The sequence below is a fragment of the Rhipicephalus microplus genome, chromosome 5 (genome assembly GCF_043290135.1).
Source record: "Rhipicephalus microplus isolate Deutch F79 chromosome 5, USDA_Rmic, whole genome shotgun sequence".
NCBI lineage: Eukaryota > Metazoa > Arthropoda > Arachnida > Ixodida > Ixodidae > Rhipicephalus > Rhipicephalus microplus.
The window spans coordinates 9,804,526-9,825,761 of NC_134704.1; the positions used below are offsets into that span (position 1 = coordinate 9,804,526).

Sequence of the window (21,236 nt, forward strand, 5' to 3'; positions counted from 1 at the left end):
TCGCATGTGCTCTGCTTGGTGGCGAAGCTTGCCAACTTCCTGTGGCGCATACTCGTCTAATTCCTTTTTAGTTCTATTTCGACAAATATCGGCCGGCTTAGATCAATCCACTGTTGAAACGGATGGTGCCGCTACATTGCTTGCGATCGTAGTCAAAGCAGCATTGTGATGAATAGCCATATACTACGCTTTCTAAAGCTTTCGGCCGAAAATAGTAGAACAATAAACATTTGTTCATGTGTTATTTCACGTGAACATGTGTTTTCTCGGAACTAATATATCGTAGATAAAAAATGACAAAATATTTGTTTAGCCTCATACTGCCGGGACGTTTTAAACATGCCGTTAAAGTGTGGCGTGAATTACTGAGAATTTTTTTCATGACACTCACTTTACAGTGGCGGCAGACACATCCATATTTACGGAACTAACCTGACGTCTATCCAGCAACCACGCATGGCGGTGTTCAACAGGTTTCGCCAAGTAAACGAAACGGTGAGCTTAATCTCGAGCTCTCTTTGATTACGCGTTGTTACGTTGTTAGTCTTGTGCACGCCGAAGTGCACTCGCACTCTGAAATATGCTGTTTGTTGAAGAGACCCACCTTCATGTCCATCTTTACTTCAAGTATGTGTTGAACCCAATAGGAGTGCACGTTAGCTTACGGGCGTGCGCTTCCTGCAACAAGAACCTCGCGAATGGCACTGACCGACTATTCTTAAGAAAATTACTCTCACAAACTACTCTCATAAACTACTTGATCGTGTCCATAAACTGTGTTCAGACTGGAAAAAGAACTCCTTGATCAACTCAAGAATACCTGAGCTTCAATATAAAGTACTAGCAACCATACATTTTAGGACGCCAAAAACCCAGCTAGAAAAAAACGTGGACAAGACAAACGCAGTTCTTAAAACACAAAGTTATGACATTGCAAGCGAGTCCGTGGGTTACTCTTTTTTGTAGAAAGAGTTATTGCGATGCATGGAAGATCTTTTTCACCGTAATTGTTTGTTTTTGTTTGGAAAAAATAAAGTTCTTTGATTGATTGAATAATTGATTAATTGAATGATTTTCATTGGTTATTGTTGTGTGCCAACCTAGTGATCGTGCTTCATTGTGAAGGAAATGTTGACAGAGATGACATGTGATAAGTGGTCCCATGAGAATTTATTAGAACTAAGTGCAGTAATGTGGAGAACCTATCACCTGTGCAGCTGGGTTTAGTTACCCGAAACTCCATTCCGTGTGCATTTGGGGTACACTTGTGCAGAGTAATTTATTTATTTACATTCGTTAGGTTACCAGCTGCCTCGATTATGCACAACTGTGAATTCATGCTATCTTTAAACCACTTCTCCTGATTGCCGCAGTCATGCCACGTGTTGAACGCCTCCGTCATGGTCTGCCCTTCTCCGGCGGTGCTTGTGAGGAACCCGGGGCGGGACAGCAGCTTCGATGACGACGAAGGACAAGGAGACAGTGCCGACGTGGTTGCGCACGCCGTGGCCAGAGGGCAGCACCAGAGGAACACTGCAGTGAAGACGAAAGTATTGTCTGAGACTGGATCCGAAGTCGAAGAGCTGGATGCTGTGAGGCTTCGCATTGGCTTCATAATGGATGATGTTCGATCGGTGCAGGAATTGAACAAATTCTACCCTGATGTGGCCTCCGACCTGACCTACGTTTCTGACCCTCGCTTCTTTCCCTTTGACAACGACGGCGTAAAACTTTACAAGGGAGAGCCACTCGTCATTGAGGTTCGTGGAATAGTGCAGTTATGTATATTTCACAGATATTTCCTTCCAACTTTAAACTTTGTTTCTAACACACACAAAAAAAGGGGGGGTCCGCAACCAAAAAGCTGTCCAAGACAGATTGAAGGGAGCTGAGGGACCTTACAGGCAGCAGCGATAAAATGGTCACAAAAAAGCCATGTGACTTAATCACTATAAATAACATAGCTTAAGTACAAAACTAAAAAAAACACGTGAACGATAACCGAAAAATGCACAAATACAGCAAGGTGCGCATTATATTAAGATACGCACAAAAGTACAATAAACCTATATAAAACAAAGTGCACATTCAATGATGCTAACGTCACTCTGCATAGCAAACAAACAAAGTGTAACAACGCAAAAACAATGTTGTAGTGGCGTAAATGAGCTTTTGTTATTACGGCTCTAGGAAACGCTCAATTTGTTATTTACTTTATAAAGCGGAACATCAAAGTGGATTTTGAGAGACAATTTATTATGGTGGGTATCTGATACGTGGAGGTTGACCTTCCGTGGTTCGTGGTATGGGTATCTGCTTATAGCGTAGATGATATTGCCCTCATGTTTCATGTGCCATGTTTAGGGGATTATGTTGTTGTGAGTGCAGAAGAAGTTAGTAGTCGTATAATTTGCTCGCTTTAGGCCAATTGTGCTTAATAAGTGAAGGATTTGTTGGCGAGTCTTTTGGTTCATCGAAATATTTCTCACTTAGCATAAGCACCTTTTCGCATTATTCCCACTTTGTTGTGATTCGTAGTCGTTGTCATGCCTCAAACTAGTGTAGAATAATATAAATGGGCGTTATATATCGCCTTAATATTAGGAACGTTTCCTTATCCCCAAGTGCGATTCTCTGCTGTGCAGTTTGTCCTGGTAATGGCAGCTAGCCTCTTAATGAAAGCAGTTTCCGCGCACAGTTAGCTTGTGTTATGACGCGGAGTATGCTGACCAGGCTGCCTTGATATGGACACGAATAATTGACAAGGCCCAGCACAGACAACTAATACCTCGTTCCCACTTAAAGCATCACCAGTGCTACCATTAGTATGGCGAATATGCATCACAGAGAATGGCACTTGCGGATCAGGAAAATTTTCCTGAAAGTTAAAGGAACTGCTCTGCTCAGTTCTAAGGTAAGGTTGTTGATGTGTGTATTCCATGACATGCTTTCTACAAACTACACATAACAATTTTTGACAGCTTACGCGTTTTAAAGTCAATGTTACAAGGTTTGCTAGAGGGCTGAAACGATGATGATGTGTGGTGCTTAATGGCACAAGGGCCAACTGATGGCCAAAGAGCGCCAGGTCATAGGACAGGAGCTGGGAACAATAAATATGTTGAGCGGCTGTATAAGGGCCTTAAAATTCCTCGCGCTAAGGCAGGTAAAACATATAAGTGATAAAATCATGACAGTGACGTGAATTGTGTAGTGAGAATGTATGGCGAAGGGTTCTGTTAATAAAAGCAGAGAGCTGAAACAAGACGTAATTGCATTTTTTATATATTTATGCTAATTTATCTGCATGAAACTAACTATACAGCTATATATCACTTTCTGAAGATGAATGAAGGAAAAAAATATTGATTTCATTGCCGCACATTACCAACTTAAGGGAGTAGGAATACCCAGGAGGTCATTTTATATATTATGAATAACAAAGGCCCAGAAATCAACCATGATTACATATATCTATAATGGTACCATTCTTCGAAGAAGACCAATTAGGCTTACTAAAATCAACTAAAAAGCCCTTAAAACTAGGCTGGGGAAAATATAACGTGTTCCCACGGGCACACCTCCCATCACTTATTGAGCACCCTTCAAACATCGTGAACTTCTCTGAAAGCTACAGTTTTCGGTAGCGTTGGAAGTGCACCCATAAAGACGCAATGTTTATTAGCAGTAGAACTTCCTCCTTGGTGTTTCCACGTACACTTTATGGTATATGTAACAAAAACAGGTCTGTAGCCATGAATTTTCTTTGGCGAAGCCCTTGATAAAGGTCTTGACTATTTCAGAAAAACGCCGATTTTCATTATTCGTTTAAGGTGGAGTACGCCTCCATCAAAATTTTGGTGGGTGGGTAGAGGAGGTGCTAGGGCTACGGGCCTCAGTCAGCATCTAGAGGGCGTTTAGACACTTCAGTTGATAAGGTCTACTCGACAGTGTTTAAGCGAATTATATAAGTGGGATATCCCTCGTACTTGTCAAAAAAAGTGCTAAAGCAGACGTGAATTTTAGAAGTTATTTCGCGTTATTAAGTAGACCGCAGTATCGTAGTTTCTGTATCCCCAATAAACCTGCTTATCTTGGTCGGCACTTGCGTCAGAACATCCGTATGAGCCTTATTTTCTCAAGTAGAGACGGTCATCCATTAGAGCGAATTTTTTTCCGAACTTCGCCTATTGAAGCTCGTTTACAAAAGTCATGGTATCTGAGGCTTTTCATGTGTGTCATAGTTCAACCTGATAACAACCTATGAGAAAGAAGTGACAGAACGAGCCAACGAAAAGTGACTGTTCACAATTTCTTCACTCGTTTCATTTGACGAAACCATTGCGACGACGATAAGTTTATTTGTTAACTGAACAGCAACGAAATGTGTCTGCGTTTTTCATTTTTTTTTCTAGGGCGAAATGCTTCGGTTGGCCACTACAGAACCTGAAATCAATGTTACCATTGGTACACGACCGTGCAACTTAACATCCCTCAGCATGAGTCAGCTGGTCTGCGTTCCCCCGGATGTTCAGCCACCAAGCACCGATGAAATCGGCCACCGGACAGAGATAGACTTGCCTGTGGTTGTGGTACGTTTGAGCTGTCTACAAAGTCTTAATAATAATAATAATAATAATAATAATAATAATAATAATAATAATAATAATAATAATAATAATAATAATAATAATAATAATAATAATAATAATAATAATAATAATAATAATAATAATAATAATAATAATAATAATAATTGCCGGTGATTTTAATCTCCCGAACATCAACTGGGCAAAGTTACGCTCTCCATGTTTTAGCGATCAAGTTGTTTTTGATATTATGTTGGCGTGTGATCTAAATCAAGCAGTAGGAACTCCAACACGCGTTCAGGAAAATACGGCATCCATTCTTGATCTCGTTTTTCATAGTAAAAGTTTCTCCAATGTATATCTATCTGTAGAAGACGGTCTGTCCGACCATAAGCTTGTCCTTTTCTCATGTTCTGCAGTAGATCTATCTGACCAGGTGCCCTTACAGCGAAAAATGTTTAAAGACTTTAGTAGGGCTAAGAATGAATCTGTTCTCGACTATCTTGATTTGTCTTTCGACGGTTTTTCAGGCAATGATGCTAATTATCTGTGGAAAAAGTTCCGGTCGCTGTGTGAGTTTTGCCTCGAAAACTTCATTCCAAACAAAGCTAAAAAGTCAAACCACAGAAACCCTTGGATAACCAGAGAAATTATTCATTTAACGCGCAAGGTTAAGAAAACGAAAAGGCGGCAACTGAAAGGCCCGCTGCTTCAAAAGTTAAAAGATACACTTGCTAATAATATACGCGCAGCTAAACTTCATTACTTCTCGGTGACCCTGCCACAGTTCCTAAAAAGTGATCCGGCAAAATTCTGGCGCAAACTTCAGCCTAAGAAACAAAAATCAGTCGAATGTATTAAGCTCGGAGACGAGATTATTCGAGATTCTAAGCAAATCGCGATTGAATTTAACCGCTATTTCCACTCAGTGTTTTCTGACCCGTCCGTGTGTGCCAATTCAAATGATAACTGTATTAAGGTTGATCCAGATTTCATAACATTTGAAGGCATATTTGCCATGCTTCTTAATATCAAATCTAAAACATCATGTGGCCCGGACAACATCTCTAATGCATTTCTTCGTCGCTACGCCGAGTCACTCGCACGTTTCCTGGTTGAAATTTTTCGCTCGTCCTTGTCGCAAGGCATTGTACCGAAAGACTGGCTCATCGCCCGGGTGGTCCCAGTGTTTAAAAAGGGAGATAATGCCATCATAAAAACTATAGGTCCATATCACTAACTGTGTCGTGTTGTAAACTCATGGAGCACATTATTTCGAACTACATTTTGAACCTCTTAGATGAGCGTAATATTCTGTCACCATTTCAGCATGGGTTTCGTAAGGGCCTTTCTACCACTACTCAGCCTATTACTTCTATTCATTCGTTCTCTGCTGTAATTGACAATCAGGCCAAACCGACGTAGTTTTCATAGATTTCAGTAAAGCCTTCGACAGAATTTCCCATTCAAAGTTAATTTTTAAGCTTAATTTACTGGGTCTTCAATCTACAATCGTGACCTGGATAAAATCTTACCTGCATTCCCGCGTTCAATTTGTAGATATAAATGGCTTTCATTCAGACTTCCTTCCTGTAAACTCCGGCATCCCCCAGGGAAGTGTTCTGGGACCATTACTTTTGCTGATTTATATTAACGATGTAGTATCATGTGTTAAAGAAGGCGTTGAAATACGATTATTTGCAGATGACTATTTGTTATCCAGCACAATTAATTCTTCTAATGATCAGCAAATTCTAAACGATAGCCTTGACGCAATAAATAATTGGTGCGACCTTTAGGACATGAAACTAAATACTGAGAAAACCGTATTTATGCGTATTACTAACAAAAAGCAACCATATGAACATCAGTACACAATCAATGGTCTTCCTATCTCGCGAACTGATAGCTTTAAATATCTTGGCGTTACAATTACTAGTAATCTAACATGGTCCTCCCACATTCTTAAAGTATGCGCCTCAGCACGACGAAAACTAGGCTTACTAAGACATAAACTGAAAAATTCGCCTGCGAACATAAAGCTTCTTGCGTATAACACAATAGTACGACCATGCCTTGAATACGCATGCATAGTCTGGGATCCACATACTACAAAAGACATTGACAATCTCGAAAAAATCCAAAGATTAGCCGTCCGCTTCATTTACAACCGATACCGCCGTTATGACTCCCCGACAGAACTAATGCAGATGAATAAAATCCATACTTTGGAATCTCGACGCAAAATAAATAGGCTAAAATTTCTTTTCCAATTATCACACGGGAATATCAGACTCAAAACATCGGCCTTCCTGACTCCGTTATCATCGCGTCCCACCAGGAATTACCATTCTGCAAAGTTCTCGCCTATCACAGCGTGCACTAACAATTTTAAGTATTCTTTTTTTCCCCGCACTATAACCGACTGGAATAACCTCCCGCATGAAATTCTTTCATGTGACAATGTGCTGAAATCTATTGATCAAATGTTTGTCTTGTAAAAATTTTGTATTAATATTTTACAGTGTTTTCAAAATATTTTGTATTGTCCTGTTTATTGTTTTTACCTCGCTAAAGATTGTATAATTGTTCTAACGGCTCTGTAACACCCCCACTCCTGCTTGGGCCCATTTGTGGCCTGCAGTATTGTATAAATAAATAAATAATAATAATAATAATAATAATAATAATAATAATAATAATAATAATAATAATAATATGATAATAAGAAAGTGATGCGTCTAATGTCCCGAAACAAAGATATGATTATCAGAAACACCGTAGTGAAGGGCTCCGGAAATTTGGACCACCTGGGGTTTTCTAGCGCTCATAATGTCGTCTGTGTTTTGTTTTTTTTTTTTTCCTTTCTTGACCGTATATCATTTCTTATTTTCGCTCAAACTGAGCTGTGCTAAAGTGATATCATTTTCTTTAGGAAGTACACCTTTCTCGAGCATGATCTGCAAATTTTTTTATTTACGTCCAACTTTGTTATGTGTCAAAACATTGACATGTGCTGCACATAGTTCTTTCTGGCGCACAATTTTCATTCTGAAAACGGTACAGAGTATTTTCACTGGTATAGCGCACCACGACAAGGACACACACAACGGACAGATGCACACAACACATCTCTCCGTAGTGTGTCCTTGTCGTGGTGCGCTATACCATTGAAAATGATGAATCTCAACCAACTAGCCCGGCAACGTGCCTTAGCAAGGTACAGAGTACTTAGAGCCAATGAAGTGCCTGTCTTTCTACTGTGTATCCATCGCACCACATGCACGTCAAGTCGAACAATACTGGCTAATTTCCACAAAAAGTTTTTGTTTTTATATATATAAAACTTCTCCCATGGTACACGTTGGGGCCTACATGTTTAACCTAGCTTACTGGCTGTTGTTATCGTTGTACTTTAGGACCGCTCAAGTAATAAAGGTAGACTAGTAGTGTAGGCTCAGAATAGATGCATTGATGCTTAGAAAACAGTCTCAACGCTGATGAATAGTAACCTTCCATCACAATCCGATGACTTAATAACGCGATAACGTTAAATAGCTTGTTTCGCAGAAATTCCGGGGTCGGCGTCATTTATTGTGAGTGAAAAACTATCTTGTGCATGATTGAAAAAATTGAGAAAATGCAAATAAAATAAGTAGCGAAAATCATAGGGTATGGTTGAGGATTAAACCTAATCTGTGTGCGCGGCAAGGTGTTCTACTATGCAGATAAAGTATGGATAAAGATAAAGTTCTACTATGCAGATAAAGTATACTGAATATAACATCACCTGCTTGGAAATGCAGTGAAAATAACTCGTATGCTTCACAAACACATGCGTTCTGTATACAGGCTGCACAATGCAGCATGTGATATCGCACTAATATTGCGTGGTAGAAGCATACTTTGCCATTGGGCGTCAGAACGTGTGTTTATCTTAACTAATTTGTGGTATGAAGCCGGCCACCCATTAGGAAGGCACATACGTTACTGGGCGTGTTTCTTAATTAAGACCGCGTAGTCGGTGTACATAGCCAGTTACAAACCATTTCACGCACATAATGGCTCATGGTTTAAAGAATGCTACCAATTACTCAGAATGCAGTCATATGCGAAAGCTTCAGTAACACAAGACACTTTTAACCTTTCTTGATTACATTGTAGTACTCCACAATTTAAGCTTCTCTAGCAACATCATACAATAAAAACCATGCACTTAGTAATTGAAACGGTCTAGGGACAGGGTATTCCTATCGCATACAATTCTTCAATGCAGTTCTCCAATTTTTTGCCTCACCATGCCTCATTTCGTGCTTGCTGAGCTTCCTCCAGTGTTGCATACTCACGCGAGCACAGCATTTCATTTTTTTTAAGTATGAAACACTTTAAGGTGCTGGGCTGTAGTATCCCGTCGTATGATATCGTATACTGTCATCGTAAGCTGCCGACGTTCCATGGTGTAACGCAGCAAAGTCACGTATAAACTTTGAAAAAAGATTTAGCAAGCAAGGATCAGAAGGAAACAAAATACGAGAAAAATAGAAATAAACAGAAATAAAGAGAACAAAGAAAGGAAAACTAGAAAAGAGAACAAGAAAGGAGGAAAGAAAGAGAAACAAACAATTCTGCCTAGCTCCAAAACTTCCTTCAGGCTCAGCCACACCGGGGCAAAGATGCCTATTTTTTTTTTCAAATTAAATTGCATGCTTAAGGTTTTATTCTGAATAGATTAAACTATACAGGCTGCACTTTGATTCCACCCATTAACCCGTGGCTGTAAATATATTCTACCAACGTATTGTATGTATAATTTGCTTGTGCCTAGTTGTTTGTACTCTAATTCCCAGCCAAAGCGTTTCTTTTGTGTGTTATTTGATTCATTTTTGTTGTCATTTTTGACCAAACTACTATATTAGAACTGTACTGTTTATAATAATTTGTTCAACTTGAATTATACTCACTCACAGCGTATTTTTTGCCCCCCCCCCCTTATGTAATGCCCTCGGGCCTTTAAGGATGCAATAAATGAAATGAAATGAAAGACAGCGGCCTAAACGCATGCTGGCGATTTCTTCTTTATTTTAGGTACGAGTGGGAAACAATCTTCGCTATGAAGTCGGCTACTTGCGCTACGAAGTGGCTAAAATCTACGAGTTCCCGCCGGAGACTGTTGGAGCCATCGCAGCCGGTGGAACAGTGCTGATGCTCCTAAGCCTCGTGACACTGGCCATACTGAAGCACAAAAACTCACAGGCTGAGAGGGAGTACAAGAGGATTCAACTACAAATGGACACGCTAGAAAACAGCGTACGGTCCGAGTGTAAACAAGGTAGGATGTCTTCCGCACCACAAGTCGCAGTTTACATACATTGTGCACAAATGAAACTACGGCAACACATGACAATGACATGAATTCACTGTTGTAAAGTTTCACGGTGTATTTCAATGACTGATTTGGGTACTAGGTTTGATTGTTGTTTATATTATTATTATTATTATTATTATTATTATTATTATTATTATTATTATTATTATTATTATTATTATTATTATTATTATTATTATTATTATTATTATTATTATTATTAGCCACAACAAGGCATCCAGCAGGGGCGTAAGTTTACTGCCCCCGTGTCTTTTTAACGCGAAAGAGTTTTTTGCCGCGGCCCATCAAAACTTCAGTGACGTATTTTCTTCATAGATATGACTTTGTAAATTGATGCTAACAAATGAGAAAGGTCATTTAGAAAGCATTCCCCGTCGGTCGTTGACCCTCTTACTGTTTGGCCCGCGACGAAAGGTCCCCGGTGCTCTGTCGACTGAGCTATCGTGGAAGTTTCAAGGCTCGGAACAAACGCGCCCTATATCTCTCGCACATTATCTCTTTCTCTGCTCACTGTTGGCGAAGTGGGTCAGTGCCACCCTCCGTGAGCAGTGACATGACACCTACTAGCACCGACAGGAAACAATTCGCCGACGATGCAGATAAAGTATGGCGTCTGAGATTGGGCGCTGGCACGCAATCTTGGAGGTCATGGTTAAAGCAGCGCCGAACCCTGTTCGCGGTAGCATCAAGGAGTCGCCGACGCAGTTACGTTCTTTGTCTTTCGCTTCGTGTTAGCGTGTGAGAGCTCTTTGTCGGAGTCGTGCAGCTTCCAAATGCACCAGTGGTGTTTCGTCGCCCATCTTTGTGCGCTATAGCACCGACTAATAAAACTGCTGCAGTAAACACTGCAACGATGTCAACGGGTGAAAGTCCTGCCTTGGTGGAGCGAAACGGAGGCCAGCTTGAGTGGGGATTCAATCCCGTGACCGGTGGGTCAGCAGCCGAGTACCTTAGCCACTAGACCACCGTGGTGGTGCGTGCAGTGTAGTAGTGCGTAGGGGTAGCCTACCCTATCGGCACCGCACACTTACCAGAGGAAGCAGTGTTTCTCGCCCTGTCCCGTCCCAAGTTTGCTGGCATTGGCCGTATGGGGCAGGCGAAAAACAGACGCGCGCACGCATCGCCCGTGTAGCCCGGCCCACGGCCACAATCTGCCCACTCGTGCAGGACGGGGGACGCGCGCGTCGCGTTCCATTTTCACGGACACCATCTCAATCTTGCTGTTTTCATTCGCTAGGCTTTGTTTTCTGGCGCTGCAATCAGACTGGAAAACTCAATTGCACGGTATCTATAGCTCAGAAGCGCATGCCGTGCCGTGTCACTTCTGAACTGACAACGCTTTGGAGACGCGTGTATCGAGCACCAGTGATATAGGTCAGTGAAACTTGTTGTTGGACTAGTTGATTATGTGCTGTGTGAGTTACTAGGGTGGATGTGTGAGTGTTTGTGTGAGTGTTTGCGAGTGCCAAGGTTGCGCCAAACATCTTACAATATGACGAGCACCAGTGCTATAGTGTGTTCTTGTTTATGTCATCGTCGCGCGGGATTGACGATAAGCTGCGTTCATGCATATGTAAGAGTGCAAAGTTTTGTTAATTCACGCTGTTGAAGGCTTGCTGGCAAATGACCTTCACTGATCGCTGCTACCTCAATCACCAGTCAATGAAAATAATGGACTTTCAGCCCACGTTATAGCTGCGAAAGCCATAAACACCTTCGTTTCCAAATGGGCCTCCTTGATATAAGTCTACAGAGTGCTACAGGACAAATACAAATGAAACAGACGCAGATGCGATATTCGGATTTCGTTCAGTTTTGATGTTGGCCCTTATAGCACACGCGATAAAACGGCGCATGCGTAGGACATGTTACGTGTGCTCTAACAAGTTTCTTGTCGCGTTTGTATTTTGCGCAGCGTTTGCGGAACTACAGACTGACATGACGGACCTCAACAACGACATTCAGGCGACGGGGATACCAACCTTGGACCACAAAACATACATTATGAAAGTGTTCTTCCCAGGTGTACCAAACAGTCCTATTTTGCAGGAAGTCAAAGTGAGTGCGAAAGAAAGTTACGACACCAATTTATAACTGTGATATGAAACTTCAATTAGAGAAATATTATTTTCATTACCTTATGTCTCTGTTTTCTCGCTAATATTTTCTAAACATGACAAATGGGAAAAGAAAACGCACTTTAGACATATTTTTATTGCCTTCTGTCATTCGTTTCTGAAACGCCTGATTATTTTTCATTTTGATTGTGCATAACTAATAGACACTAACATTGGCCGCTACATGTCAGCCAAGATTTAATTGTACAAGACGAGTTTAAAGTTTAGTGCGCCATTACTGACACATGTTGCAGAGATAAGACTTGAAACGCACCATACTCGGGCGATATGCGTGTTTGTGAACAATATTGCTGCTACCTTTTTACTATAATCATTTTTTTCTCACAGCAAATCAATGGTCCTTACAACAACTATGAGGTTGCGATGACGAATTTCGAGATGCTGATCAACAACAAGAATTTCCTACTGACGTTCATCGACACACTAGAAAACCAGAATACATTCAGCATAAGAGACAAGTAAGTGTACTTGTGTGCGCATGTTCTGAAAGATTTGTCGGAGCATGATCTTTTGCAGCGCACGCACTGAACTTTTTTTCTGAACGAAGTGTCTGTCTCTTCCTGTCAATTCCAGGGTGAACGTAGCGTCCCTTCTCATGATAATATTGCTTGACAAAATGGAATATGCCACAGAGTGAGTAAATTCAATTGTTAAGGCCCGAACATGTTTATTACGAACAGATCAGTGGTCTAGAAAGGGTTTATTTCATTGGCTAGCAGGTTGATAGTTACGCCGTATAACACTGAATAAATGGTTGTGTTCCTCTATTCTTTTTTCAGCATACTGAGAGAGCTTCTTACCCGGCTCGTGGAAAAGTATGTGGGCACGAAACATCCTCAGCTTATGCTCAGAAGGTGAGTGAACTAATTTACGGCTATGCAATCTAACCTGCGTTAGGGCGGCACAAGAAAGTTCACACGCCTAAAGGAACGGAAATGTTTAGCTGAGAGCTTGAGCCGATACAGTGAACGTAACAAGTGCTAAAAAAGAGACTGCAGCGCAAATCACACTATAGAAACCATGCGCCGAGCAGTATGTTGTAAGCATGTCTAATGGTGTTTTCTTTTGTTTGTCCTTTCAGGACCGAATCTGTCGTTGAAAAGATGCTAACAAACTGGATGGTGCTGTGCATGTATGGTTACATAAAGGTAGGAGAGTGCAACAACACCGCGTAAATAAACATATATCGAATGAGGATTATGAAGGGGTGTATATGTGTGGGGAGATATAGAGATATCAAATGCCAGGCAGTCATGTTTATTACACGGGTCATAATAAGCTATATTAAATACGAAAATTTAAAAAAGTGATTTTTCTATGCTTTCGATACTATAATATTGCCTTTAAATGTTTATGCAACCGCTCACATGTTTGTCCATGTACGATTTCAAGAAAAACACACTTTACAGCCAGAACATAATTTTTCTCGTCAAGTAGAGAGTGATGTAGAAGGATTAATTGCGTGTCTTAGTTTTTAATGCACCTTCAAGATATACACTACAGAGCTTATATTGAATGACTAGTTGGCTCATTCTAATGAATTATTGTTGAATACGCAAGTCAGAAAACAGCAGACAATACACGCAAGTTTTTGGGCGCCTGATTTACTATGTTTCGTCTTGGTTTAATGAAACGGTTGGTAGTGCATGCTACATCTTCGTGGGGGCTGTCCATGGCCACATTTTTTTTATTTTTGCACATTTAACATTAACCAACATACGGGCTGTTAGGATGGAAAATACAAACCTGTCTATTTACAAATACTATTACTCTCTATGAATGAAGCAAGCGGCGGCGGTCCACGTGCATTCGAACGCATATTAATAAAGATGTTTGTTTTACAACTTGTACTCTTTGGCCATAAGCAATTGCACATTTCAAGTTGTGACAACCAATTGAGCAAATTTTCGACGAAGTTCTTTCAGTGGCTACTGAATAAATAACTATGAAGTAATTACTTGTGCATCAATATAGAAAATTCGATGTTGCGCAGCCAACTGATGGTGCTTGTGTGCTTCTTCTAGGACCACGCAGGAAGGTCTCTTTTCCTTCTGTTCAGCGCAATAAAACACCAAGTTGAGAAGGGCCCAGTGGACGCTGTGACGCACGACGCCCGCTATTCACTCTCCGAAGAGAGACTGCTGCGGGAGCAGATCGAGTACTCCACCGTGGTGAGTTCTGCAGCGACGATATTTCAACAACTCTAACGGGACCGAAAATTGCAATAGACATAAAAAAGGTGCCCACTCTCGCCGACAGCAGTATCGCAGGCTTAAACTGACTGAAATTGAAGTTCCCATCACCTGAACCAAATTAAACCCTTCGTGAAGAACAGAAAAAAAATAGACAGACACTAACCAGACAGCTTTAAGCAAGACACACTACAAATGCCGTATATTGTTACAATTACATGAAATTGCATTCATGGAATACGTAACTTGGCGTATTCGCTAAATTCAAGAAAACATTTTAATCTTTGGTCAATATATATAAAGCTAGTTGGCATGTAAAAACCAAACCAAAGTATTACAGCCAAAAAGAAGGATTGACTTTTTTGAACTAGTACAGTGGCTTATGCCTAGTTTCGGGGTTGAATAAACAATTTTTCTGTAGTCTAATGACCAGCTGTGCCGTCTAGAAAAAGCAACTAGAACCCAACTAAACACAGAACATTGTGCTAAAACTCTTAACTCATTCAACTGCGCGAAAGCGTTAGTTCACTGACCGCCAGAAAGCTAGCATTGTTTCAAAAGATGCCATAATGACGCTATCTATATATCCTTCTTCCTGCTTGTGTGGCTTCCCAATGTCACATTATTATCAATACTGTCTGAGTGCCGTTATGGAAATGGCTGCTTTTTACAAGCAGGCAGTCTTGTTCCCTTGCCAAAATTCTAAAGCCTTTCGTAAGGGTCGATGAGTTCTGTAATTGATCATGTCCGGCATTAGCAACGTACGATACCTATATTTAGCAATCATTAGAGCATGTTACATGGGTTCAAGAACTAAAGGTTTTTGATCATCATCATCGTAAACCAGCAAAAAAAAAACTCACAAGAACAAAAACCAAAGGTGAAGCTGCCTAGGAATTGCCGCATCGATTCGCACTTTGTTATGTTCATAGCCTCAGAAAGTGAGGAGCGCATCATACTTTATTAAATCATAGATTCAGCCTGAATATTTCTGCACCTCCTATTACGGAAAAACTGCCGAAGTGAGAGAAGTTCTTAGTACACTTTAGCGTTGCACTTACGACACGGCTCTCTGTTCTGGTAAGAAATTTATAAAAGCGATGTCTTTGCTTTATACTTTCTGGCAACATATGCCGTCCCATAAAAAGAATGTGGCATACTACTTATCTGAAAAATTGACTACACAACGTGTATAGTCCGAAACAGTAGGTAGAAAATGACTAAAGCCAATATACACGTAGCGACTATGTTTGAAGTGACGTGAATAAGGTCAACATGATGTCTCATATAGAAGCAACGTCTGCAGAAGGTTAAGTAAATAGTTTCAGGCACAGGTGTTCTTGTCTAAAACAATTGTTCTGTGCCCGTGCCCGTCGGTAGCACAGTCCGACAAAGTCGATGCACCCTGCAGGGGCTTAAGGCATGCGGTATACACAGACTGAAATCTTGACTTCGGCGACTCAGGGAAATTAAACGTTTTTAGACCTAGCTCGAATGAAACCTGAACAGCGCTAAGCGTTCGCAATGGTATAGTGCGCGCCGTCTTGTTATCACCTTTGACAGGCGGGCATATATGCGCAGTGGTGGTAAACCGGATGCGCGCCCCTGTCAGTGGCGAGGACCAGAGAAGAAAGGAAGCAGACAGAAAGAGAGAAGGCAGAAAGGTTAACCAGAAATACATTCGGTTGGCTACCGTGCACAAGGAGATTAAGGAAGGAGACAAAAAATGAGAAGGATGGAATAAAAAGAAAATAAAAAGGGAAAGAGAGAGAGGGAGAGAGATACAGTAAATTCACTGCAGCGTGTAGAACTCAATCGCAAATCAGAGACGTTCACACAAACCCGTCGTCCTCTAAATGCACAGGGGTGCTTTCACTGCCTTGAAGGCTATCGAGAGATATAGACGGTGCTGTAATAGCACCTGCACAGAAAGTTGCCGATGATCCAGTCACTGCAGTGCGTTGGCAAAACTTATATCTTTGAGGCTAGTCGAGTACAGTGACACGGCAGGTGTTCAATATTTTCGTAGGTGCCGCGAACAGTGCATACGACACTGTCAGTCATTCAATTGTCGAGTTATATGCTTTCGTGAAAGCAACTCCCAGCCAAAGGCGATAGAGAAGCGAAGCTTCACGTCGATGTGGGCCGGATGAAGACCGGCGTTGTACAGACCGGTCAACTTCGTGTAGTCTGGTACGTCGTATGTTTGGTGTGTTCTACTGAGTCAGTGTGGGGCAGCGGGCCAGTAGACAAATGTGCCTCGCAGCGTCTGTTCTTAAAAGAGAGATTAGAACGATGCTTGCTCCCTGGTGTGACGCGCGAGCAGGATGATCTGCGAAATCTTTTCGGCTGATACCAGAATGCCCAGGCAACCACTAAAAACAATGTTGGGGCCTTTTTGTATTAAGAATTGGTGAAGTTTCGTGGTTTCATATGTCAACTGGTCATAACATCTGCGTCGGAAAACTGACCACATGCACTAGAACGCCGCTTTTGAGTCGGAAAACACAGCTCATTTACTTAATAGTTATTCAAAACCGATGAGTTTAAACCAGTGCACTACGCAGAGCCGTAACTTCTGCAACCGTAGGTGTGGTCGCACGTGAAGTCTTAAAATACCAAGTTAGTCTTTGTGAAAGTATAACCACTTCTCCACCAGACCTGGACGACGTAGTTGAGCCATTTATGTAAATGTGCATGTGGTCACTGTAGTTCTGGTCCAATAGGAATGGACTCAATTGTTTTAGGGCATATGTCGGTAGGTCTGATTTTCTCTGCTTTCCTGGAATCGTTAAGTGGACCCATGGCCGGCTCAAGCCCCAAGGAGGAAGCAGTATCTTTCACGCAGGAGCGCACGCTGTGGTAATAGATTGAGCGGTGGTTGCAGGCAGTGGCGCCTTATGTTGTGCGGGGCCTTTCCGCAGGGAGGATCGCCAGGTGGCGGGATGGGTGGCGGGATGGGTGGCGGGATGGCTTTTATAAATTAAAGTAAACAAAGCTTGGAAGGGAAGGGGTGACGGGGTTGTATATGGGTTTGGCGCGCGCCCAAATAGAAGTAATTGAAGAAAGAGGGGGGGGGGGGGGTATTTGCAATTTCTCATAAACCTTCTGGCAGCTAGGCTTCACACCGTCATTGTGCTTCGCTAAGAAATAAAACACACGTGGTCAGCAACTGAGTATGGAAATTTCATGATTGGAAGGGTTAGAAGATCTTTGATTGGTGGCTTAAATCTTTATGCTTGTATTTATCTACTTACCATGTACTTTTTACCCACCATATATCATACCTATCATATAGCTACCATATACCCCCCTTATATATATATCTACCGCATACCATATGCCTCGCGCGGGTTCGAATCCCGGCTGCGGCGGCTGCATTTCCGATGGAGGCGGAAATGTTGTAGGCCCGTGTGCTCAGATTTGGGTGCACGTTAAAGAACCCCAGGTGGTCTAAATTTCCGGAGCCCTCCACTACGGCGTCTCTCATAATCATATAGTGGTTTTGGGACGTTAAACCCCACATATCAATCAATCATAATGCCTGAGGTGCATACACGTTGTGTTGGTAATATAACTTGCCTTGATTGTTTATCTCGGGCGATTTCAACGGTTTCAGCCGTTGAAGCACTGCAGGGTAACTCAAGGCCTATGTTAAGGACCACAGGACACACACTGTGAATGTTTGCTGCTGTTCAGGTTTCATTTTAAGTCGATAGTTCATTACAGATCCTGTTTCTAAAAATGTATTTACAACATTTGCTGAAGTTACATGTGGCCTTGATATTTAGAGATATATTATTTCAGATTTTTGTACAACTGCATTCAATCAATATTTTACTGTATACATTATAGCGTTTCGGAAAGTTGACATTGTCTTTTTGAACATTTCTAAAGCTTCAATGTCCTCATTCAGGTCATTCAGATTGTTCAAGAAGATCAGGACGAAAAAGTCTTCTGTCGCGTCAACGACTGCGACACAATCAGCCAAGTAAAAGCCAAAGTATTGGACGCCCTCTACAAGAACACACCTTGCTCAATGAGGCCGCTGATATCAGAGATTGACCTCGGTGAGCCAATGACACTTCTTTTTTGTACATAACAGGTCCTACAAAGAGATTTTATCAAAAGACAGTACGTTTCACGAATATTAGGGTCTATTTGGAAAGTAGTTCTGAGACGGGGCGTGGCTGTTTGTAGAATCTTTGAATGCCACGCAGAACTCTAGGGTTCGATTCAAGCTGGGACCCTGACATTTATTCTTTGCATTCGTCCTGTCAACGCTGCCGATGGCAGGTTTAGGTTTTTCTTAACGCTTACGCGTTAAAATTACCCATGTGCGTTCTCGTCGTTGCTTGGTAGATACTAAGTGTCAATCCCCTGTGACACATATGCGCATACCAGCGGCACATACTCGCCCCTGGGTATGTGCCTCTGTTTCGCGGGAAGTGTTTGACGACGTACGTGACGTTGTTGTGCCATTATTCATGTTTTTGCCAGCGCGTCATATTCGTCAAACCATCTTACACTCCCATACTAATTTTAGTTCACGCCAAGTTAAGGGGGTGATCACGAGAGCACCCAGACGTAAGCGGCTAGGTAGACAGGTACGCAGAATGACGCCAAAAGTGCTTGCCACCCGCAAAAAAAAAATGCTTTGCATTTGAAAGGCTGCTCGCCCAGCTTTCATTATGACAATGTTGTGCGTTCCGCGAAGGCCTGGCGTTCTTTTTTTCGTTTTTTTTTTCCATACCGCTGGAATATTTCTACCCTATATGCGGTTGTGGGTAAAAAAATTGCGCCGAATAGCCTGCAGTCAAACGAAGACTTATGATACAAAATTCACAGCTAATAATTGTGGTATAAATATTGCCATGATTATATGGGCTAAGGCATGACTAAAAATTTACATTTGCTTTCTTTGGTACAAGGACAACATATTTTATGCAAGAACGTAAATATTCGTACAGTGGTTAGTTTGCAGTCAGCAGTCCAACAAAAGCTCTTCTGGTCAAGGAGTAAATGAGATGAATCCCAAAAACTCATTAAAATATTGGACATTTCGGAACTACAAATCCGAAAGCCATATGCTTTTTCGGAACGTCAGATAATCTCATCGGACTGTCAGCGACCCTGTTTCATGTCAGCGGTAATTTTGGTCACGCCGATGAAAAGTGTGTTTGCATGATAATATCTGGGACCATCGACTGAGTCGCGTTTTTGGTTGCAGAATGGCGGCACGGAAGAGGCGGTCACCTTATTCTTCAAGACGAGGACCTTACCACGAAGACGGTTAGCGGATGCCAGAAACTGAACACGCTCGCCCACTACGGCATCCATGATTCTGCAATTATGAGTCTCGTCAACAAAAAAAGGCGATACTGCAAAAACGGTAAGTCTATGCGTCTTGTTCTATGACACATAAGGTCCATTTCCCTTCACGTTTTGTTTTCGCATCCTTCGATTTCAGTGGTAGCATTCAGTTTAAGCCGGGCACTAACTTCTTTGTCCCAGAATGACACAGCTGGCCAAGCTTGTTTGGCTTTGTAATCATGGAAAGTCTGCGCTTGAACGAATACAAAAAAGAGCCAGTGGACAGGACATGCGCCGAACTATTTTCGTCTGCTTCCTTTTGTATTTTTTTATTAGCGTTGCCTTTCCGTATTTATCCAGCTCAACTGCCTTCGAAGCAGGCGAATTGCTTAGCGCCTGTGTCGTTCTAGTTTTGTGTCTTGTTTGAACTGGTCATCATGAACATATTCTAACTCATTCAATTTACTATGTTATCACCAATAAGCTAACTTATACGCTTTCAATTTAGGCAAGTTAAAAGTAATGTAGGCAAACAGCTACGCTTAGCGGACACTTACGAAACAGAAAAAAAGCTGGTAGTGTGCAACGGGGTTGACCGACGTGACTGAATACAGTGTGAATAAATTTGCGTGAAGAAATTGAATAAAGGGAGACAAGCGGCGGGAGCAACAGTGGGTGTAGTGGTGATTTTTGGAATTAGTGAGAAGTGGCGAGTGGTGGAAAAATCGGCGCACATCCATAGTGGAATCGACGCACTTTCTGTGAGTAAATCAAACTACGATATACGAAGATATGCGGACATGAAGGCCTCAACCAAGAACACTTTCCATGCTAAGGAGAGAGAGAGAGAGCCAGAACGACTTATAAAAACAAATATAATGAAGGAAGCACTTCTGTTTTTTTAATGCTGCCACACCACCCCAATTTATATGCTTAGATTTGGGTGCACGTTAAATAACCTTAGGTGGTCGAAATTTTCGAAGCCCTCAATGTCTCTCACAATCAAATGGGGGTTTTGGGACGTTAAACCCTACATATCTATTCCGTTTTATAACATCCTGATGGCAACATTGAAGCACGACTGTTTTATGCTGCCCTAAATGCTCCACTTCAGTAGATAACTGGCTCTTTGGCTCATTTTTAATCTGATCAGGCCAGCGCACCTAATCGTGTTACTACGACGTCGCAACTCTGCACAGATTAGTTTTCTTTTTTCTCGGTGCCTTTCACGCACGAGGCAGTGTTCACTTTTTTTCCGGGACTCGTAGCCACCGACCGTATCGCCAGCTGTCTCCTCCCTCCTCCTCGCCTTCATTGTTTTGGCGACCGCCCTTCGTCGCTGCGCAGCATGCTAAATATGCCAAGGCACGCACGCACCACCATCGAAGCTAGCCTGTAGAAAAGCACGCATGTACGCTAGGCCTTGAGTGAACTGAGTGATAAGTTCATAAACAGAAACCTATGCCTGCTGTCTCACTGCAAACAACCAAACTTATACACATGGTCTTTGTTGCTGGTTGGCCGGTACGTTGCCCATACTAAGACTGAGTCAAGATTTCTTGCCACATAACATAATCAGGCAAGACCCACAAGCCATAACATTACACTAGCCATTTTT

The 21,236-nt window shown here is 41.9% G+C and overlaps 1 protein-coding gene and 1 long non-coding RNA gene across 2 annotated transcripts in view; one reads left to right on the forward strand and one right to left on the reverse strand.

Annotated features, from left to right (window-relative positions):
• The window catches only part of LOC119174024 (plexin-B), a 210,074-nt gene that overhangs the window by 181,319 nt on the left and 7,519 nt on the right, over nucleotides 1-21,236 (forward strand). Inside the window, exons 21-33 of the mRNA XM_075894819.1 lie at nucleotides 399-495; nucleotides 1,374-1,427; nucleotides 1,527-1,760; nucleotides 4,416-4,592; nucleotides 9,675-9,918; nucleotides 11,891-12,033; nucleotides 12,441-12,571; nucleotides 12,687-12,746; nucleotides 12,893-12,967; nucleotides 13,195-13,261; nucleotides 14,138-14,284; nucleotides 18,222-18,375; nucleotides 19,536-19,697. Of these exons, the coding sequence (XP_075750934.1) occupies nucleotides 399-495; nucleotides 1,374-1,427; nucleotides 1,527-1,760; nucleotides 4,416-4,592; nucleotides 9,675-9,918; nucleotides 11,891-12,033; nucleotides 12,441-12,571; nucleotides 12,687-12,746; nucleotides 12,893-12,967; nucleotides 13,195-13,261; nucleotides 14,138-14,284; nucleotides 18,222-18,375; nucleotides 19,536-19,697 (1,745 nt within the window). The remainder of the gene's footprint in view (nucleotides 1-398; nucleotides 496-1,373; nucleotides 1,428-1,526; nucleotides 1,761-4,415; nucleotides 4,593-9,674; nucleotides 9,919-11,890; nucleotides 12,034-12,440; nucleotides 12,572-12,686; nucleotides 12,747-12,892; nucleotides 12,968-13,194; nucleotides 13,262-14,137; nucleotides 14,285-18,221; nucleotides 18,376-19,535; nucleotides 19,698-21,236) is intronic.
• Nucleotides 1,152-21,236, reverse strand: part of LOC142817656 (uncharacterized) — a 33,496-nt gene continuing 13,411 nt past the window's right edge. Inside the window, exon 3 of the long non-coding RNA XR_012895281.1 lies at nucleotides 1,152-1,533. This is a non-coding gene — a long non-coding RNA (uncharacterized LOC142817656). The remainder of the gene's footprint in view (nucleotides 1,534-21,236) is intronic.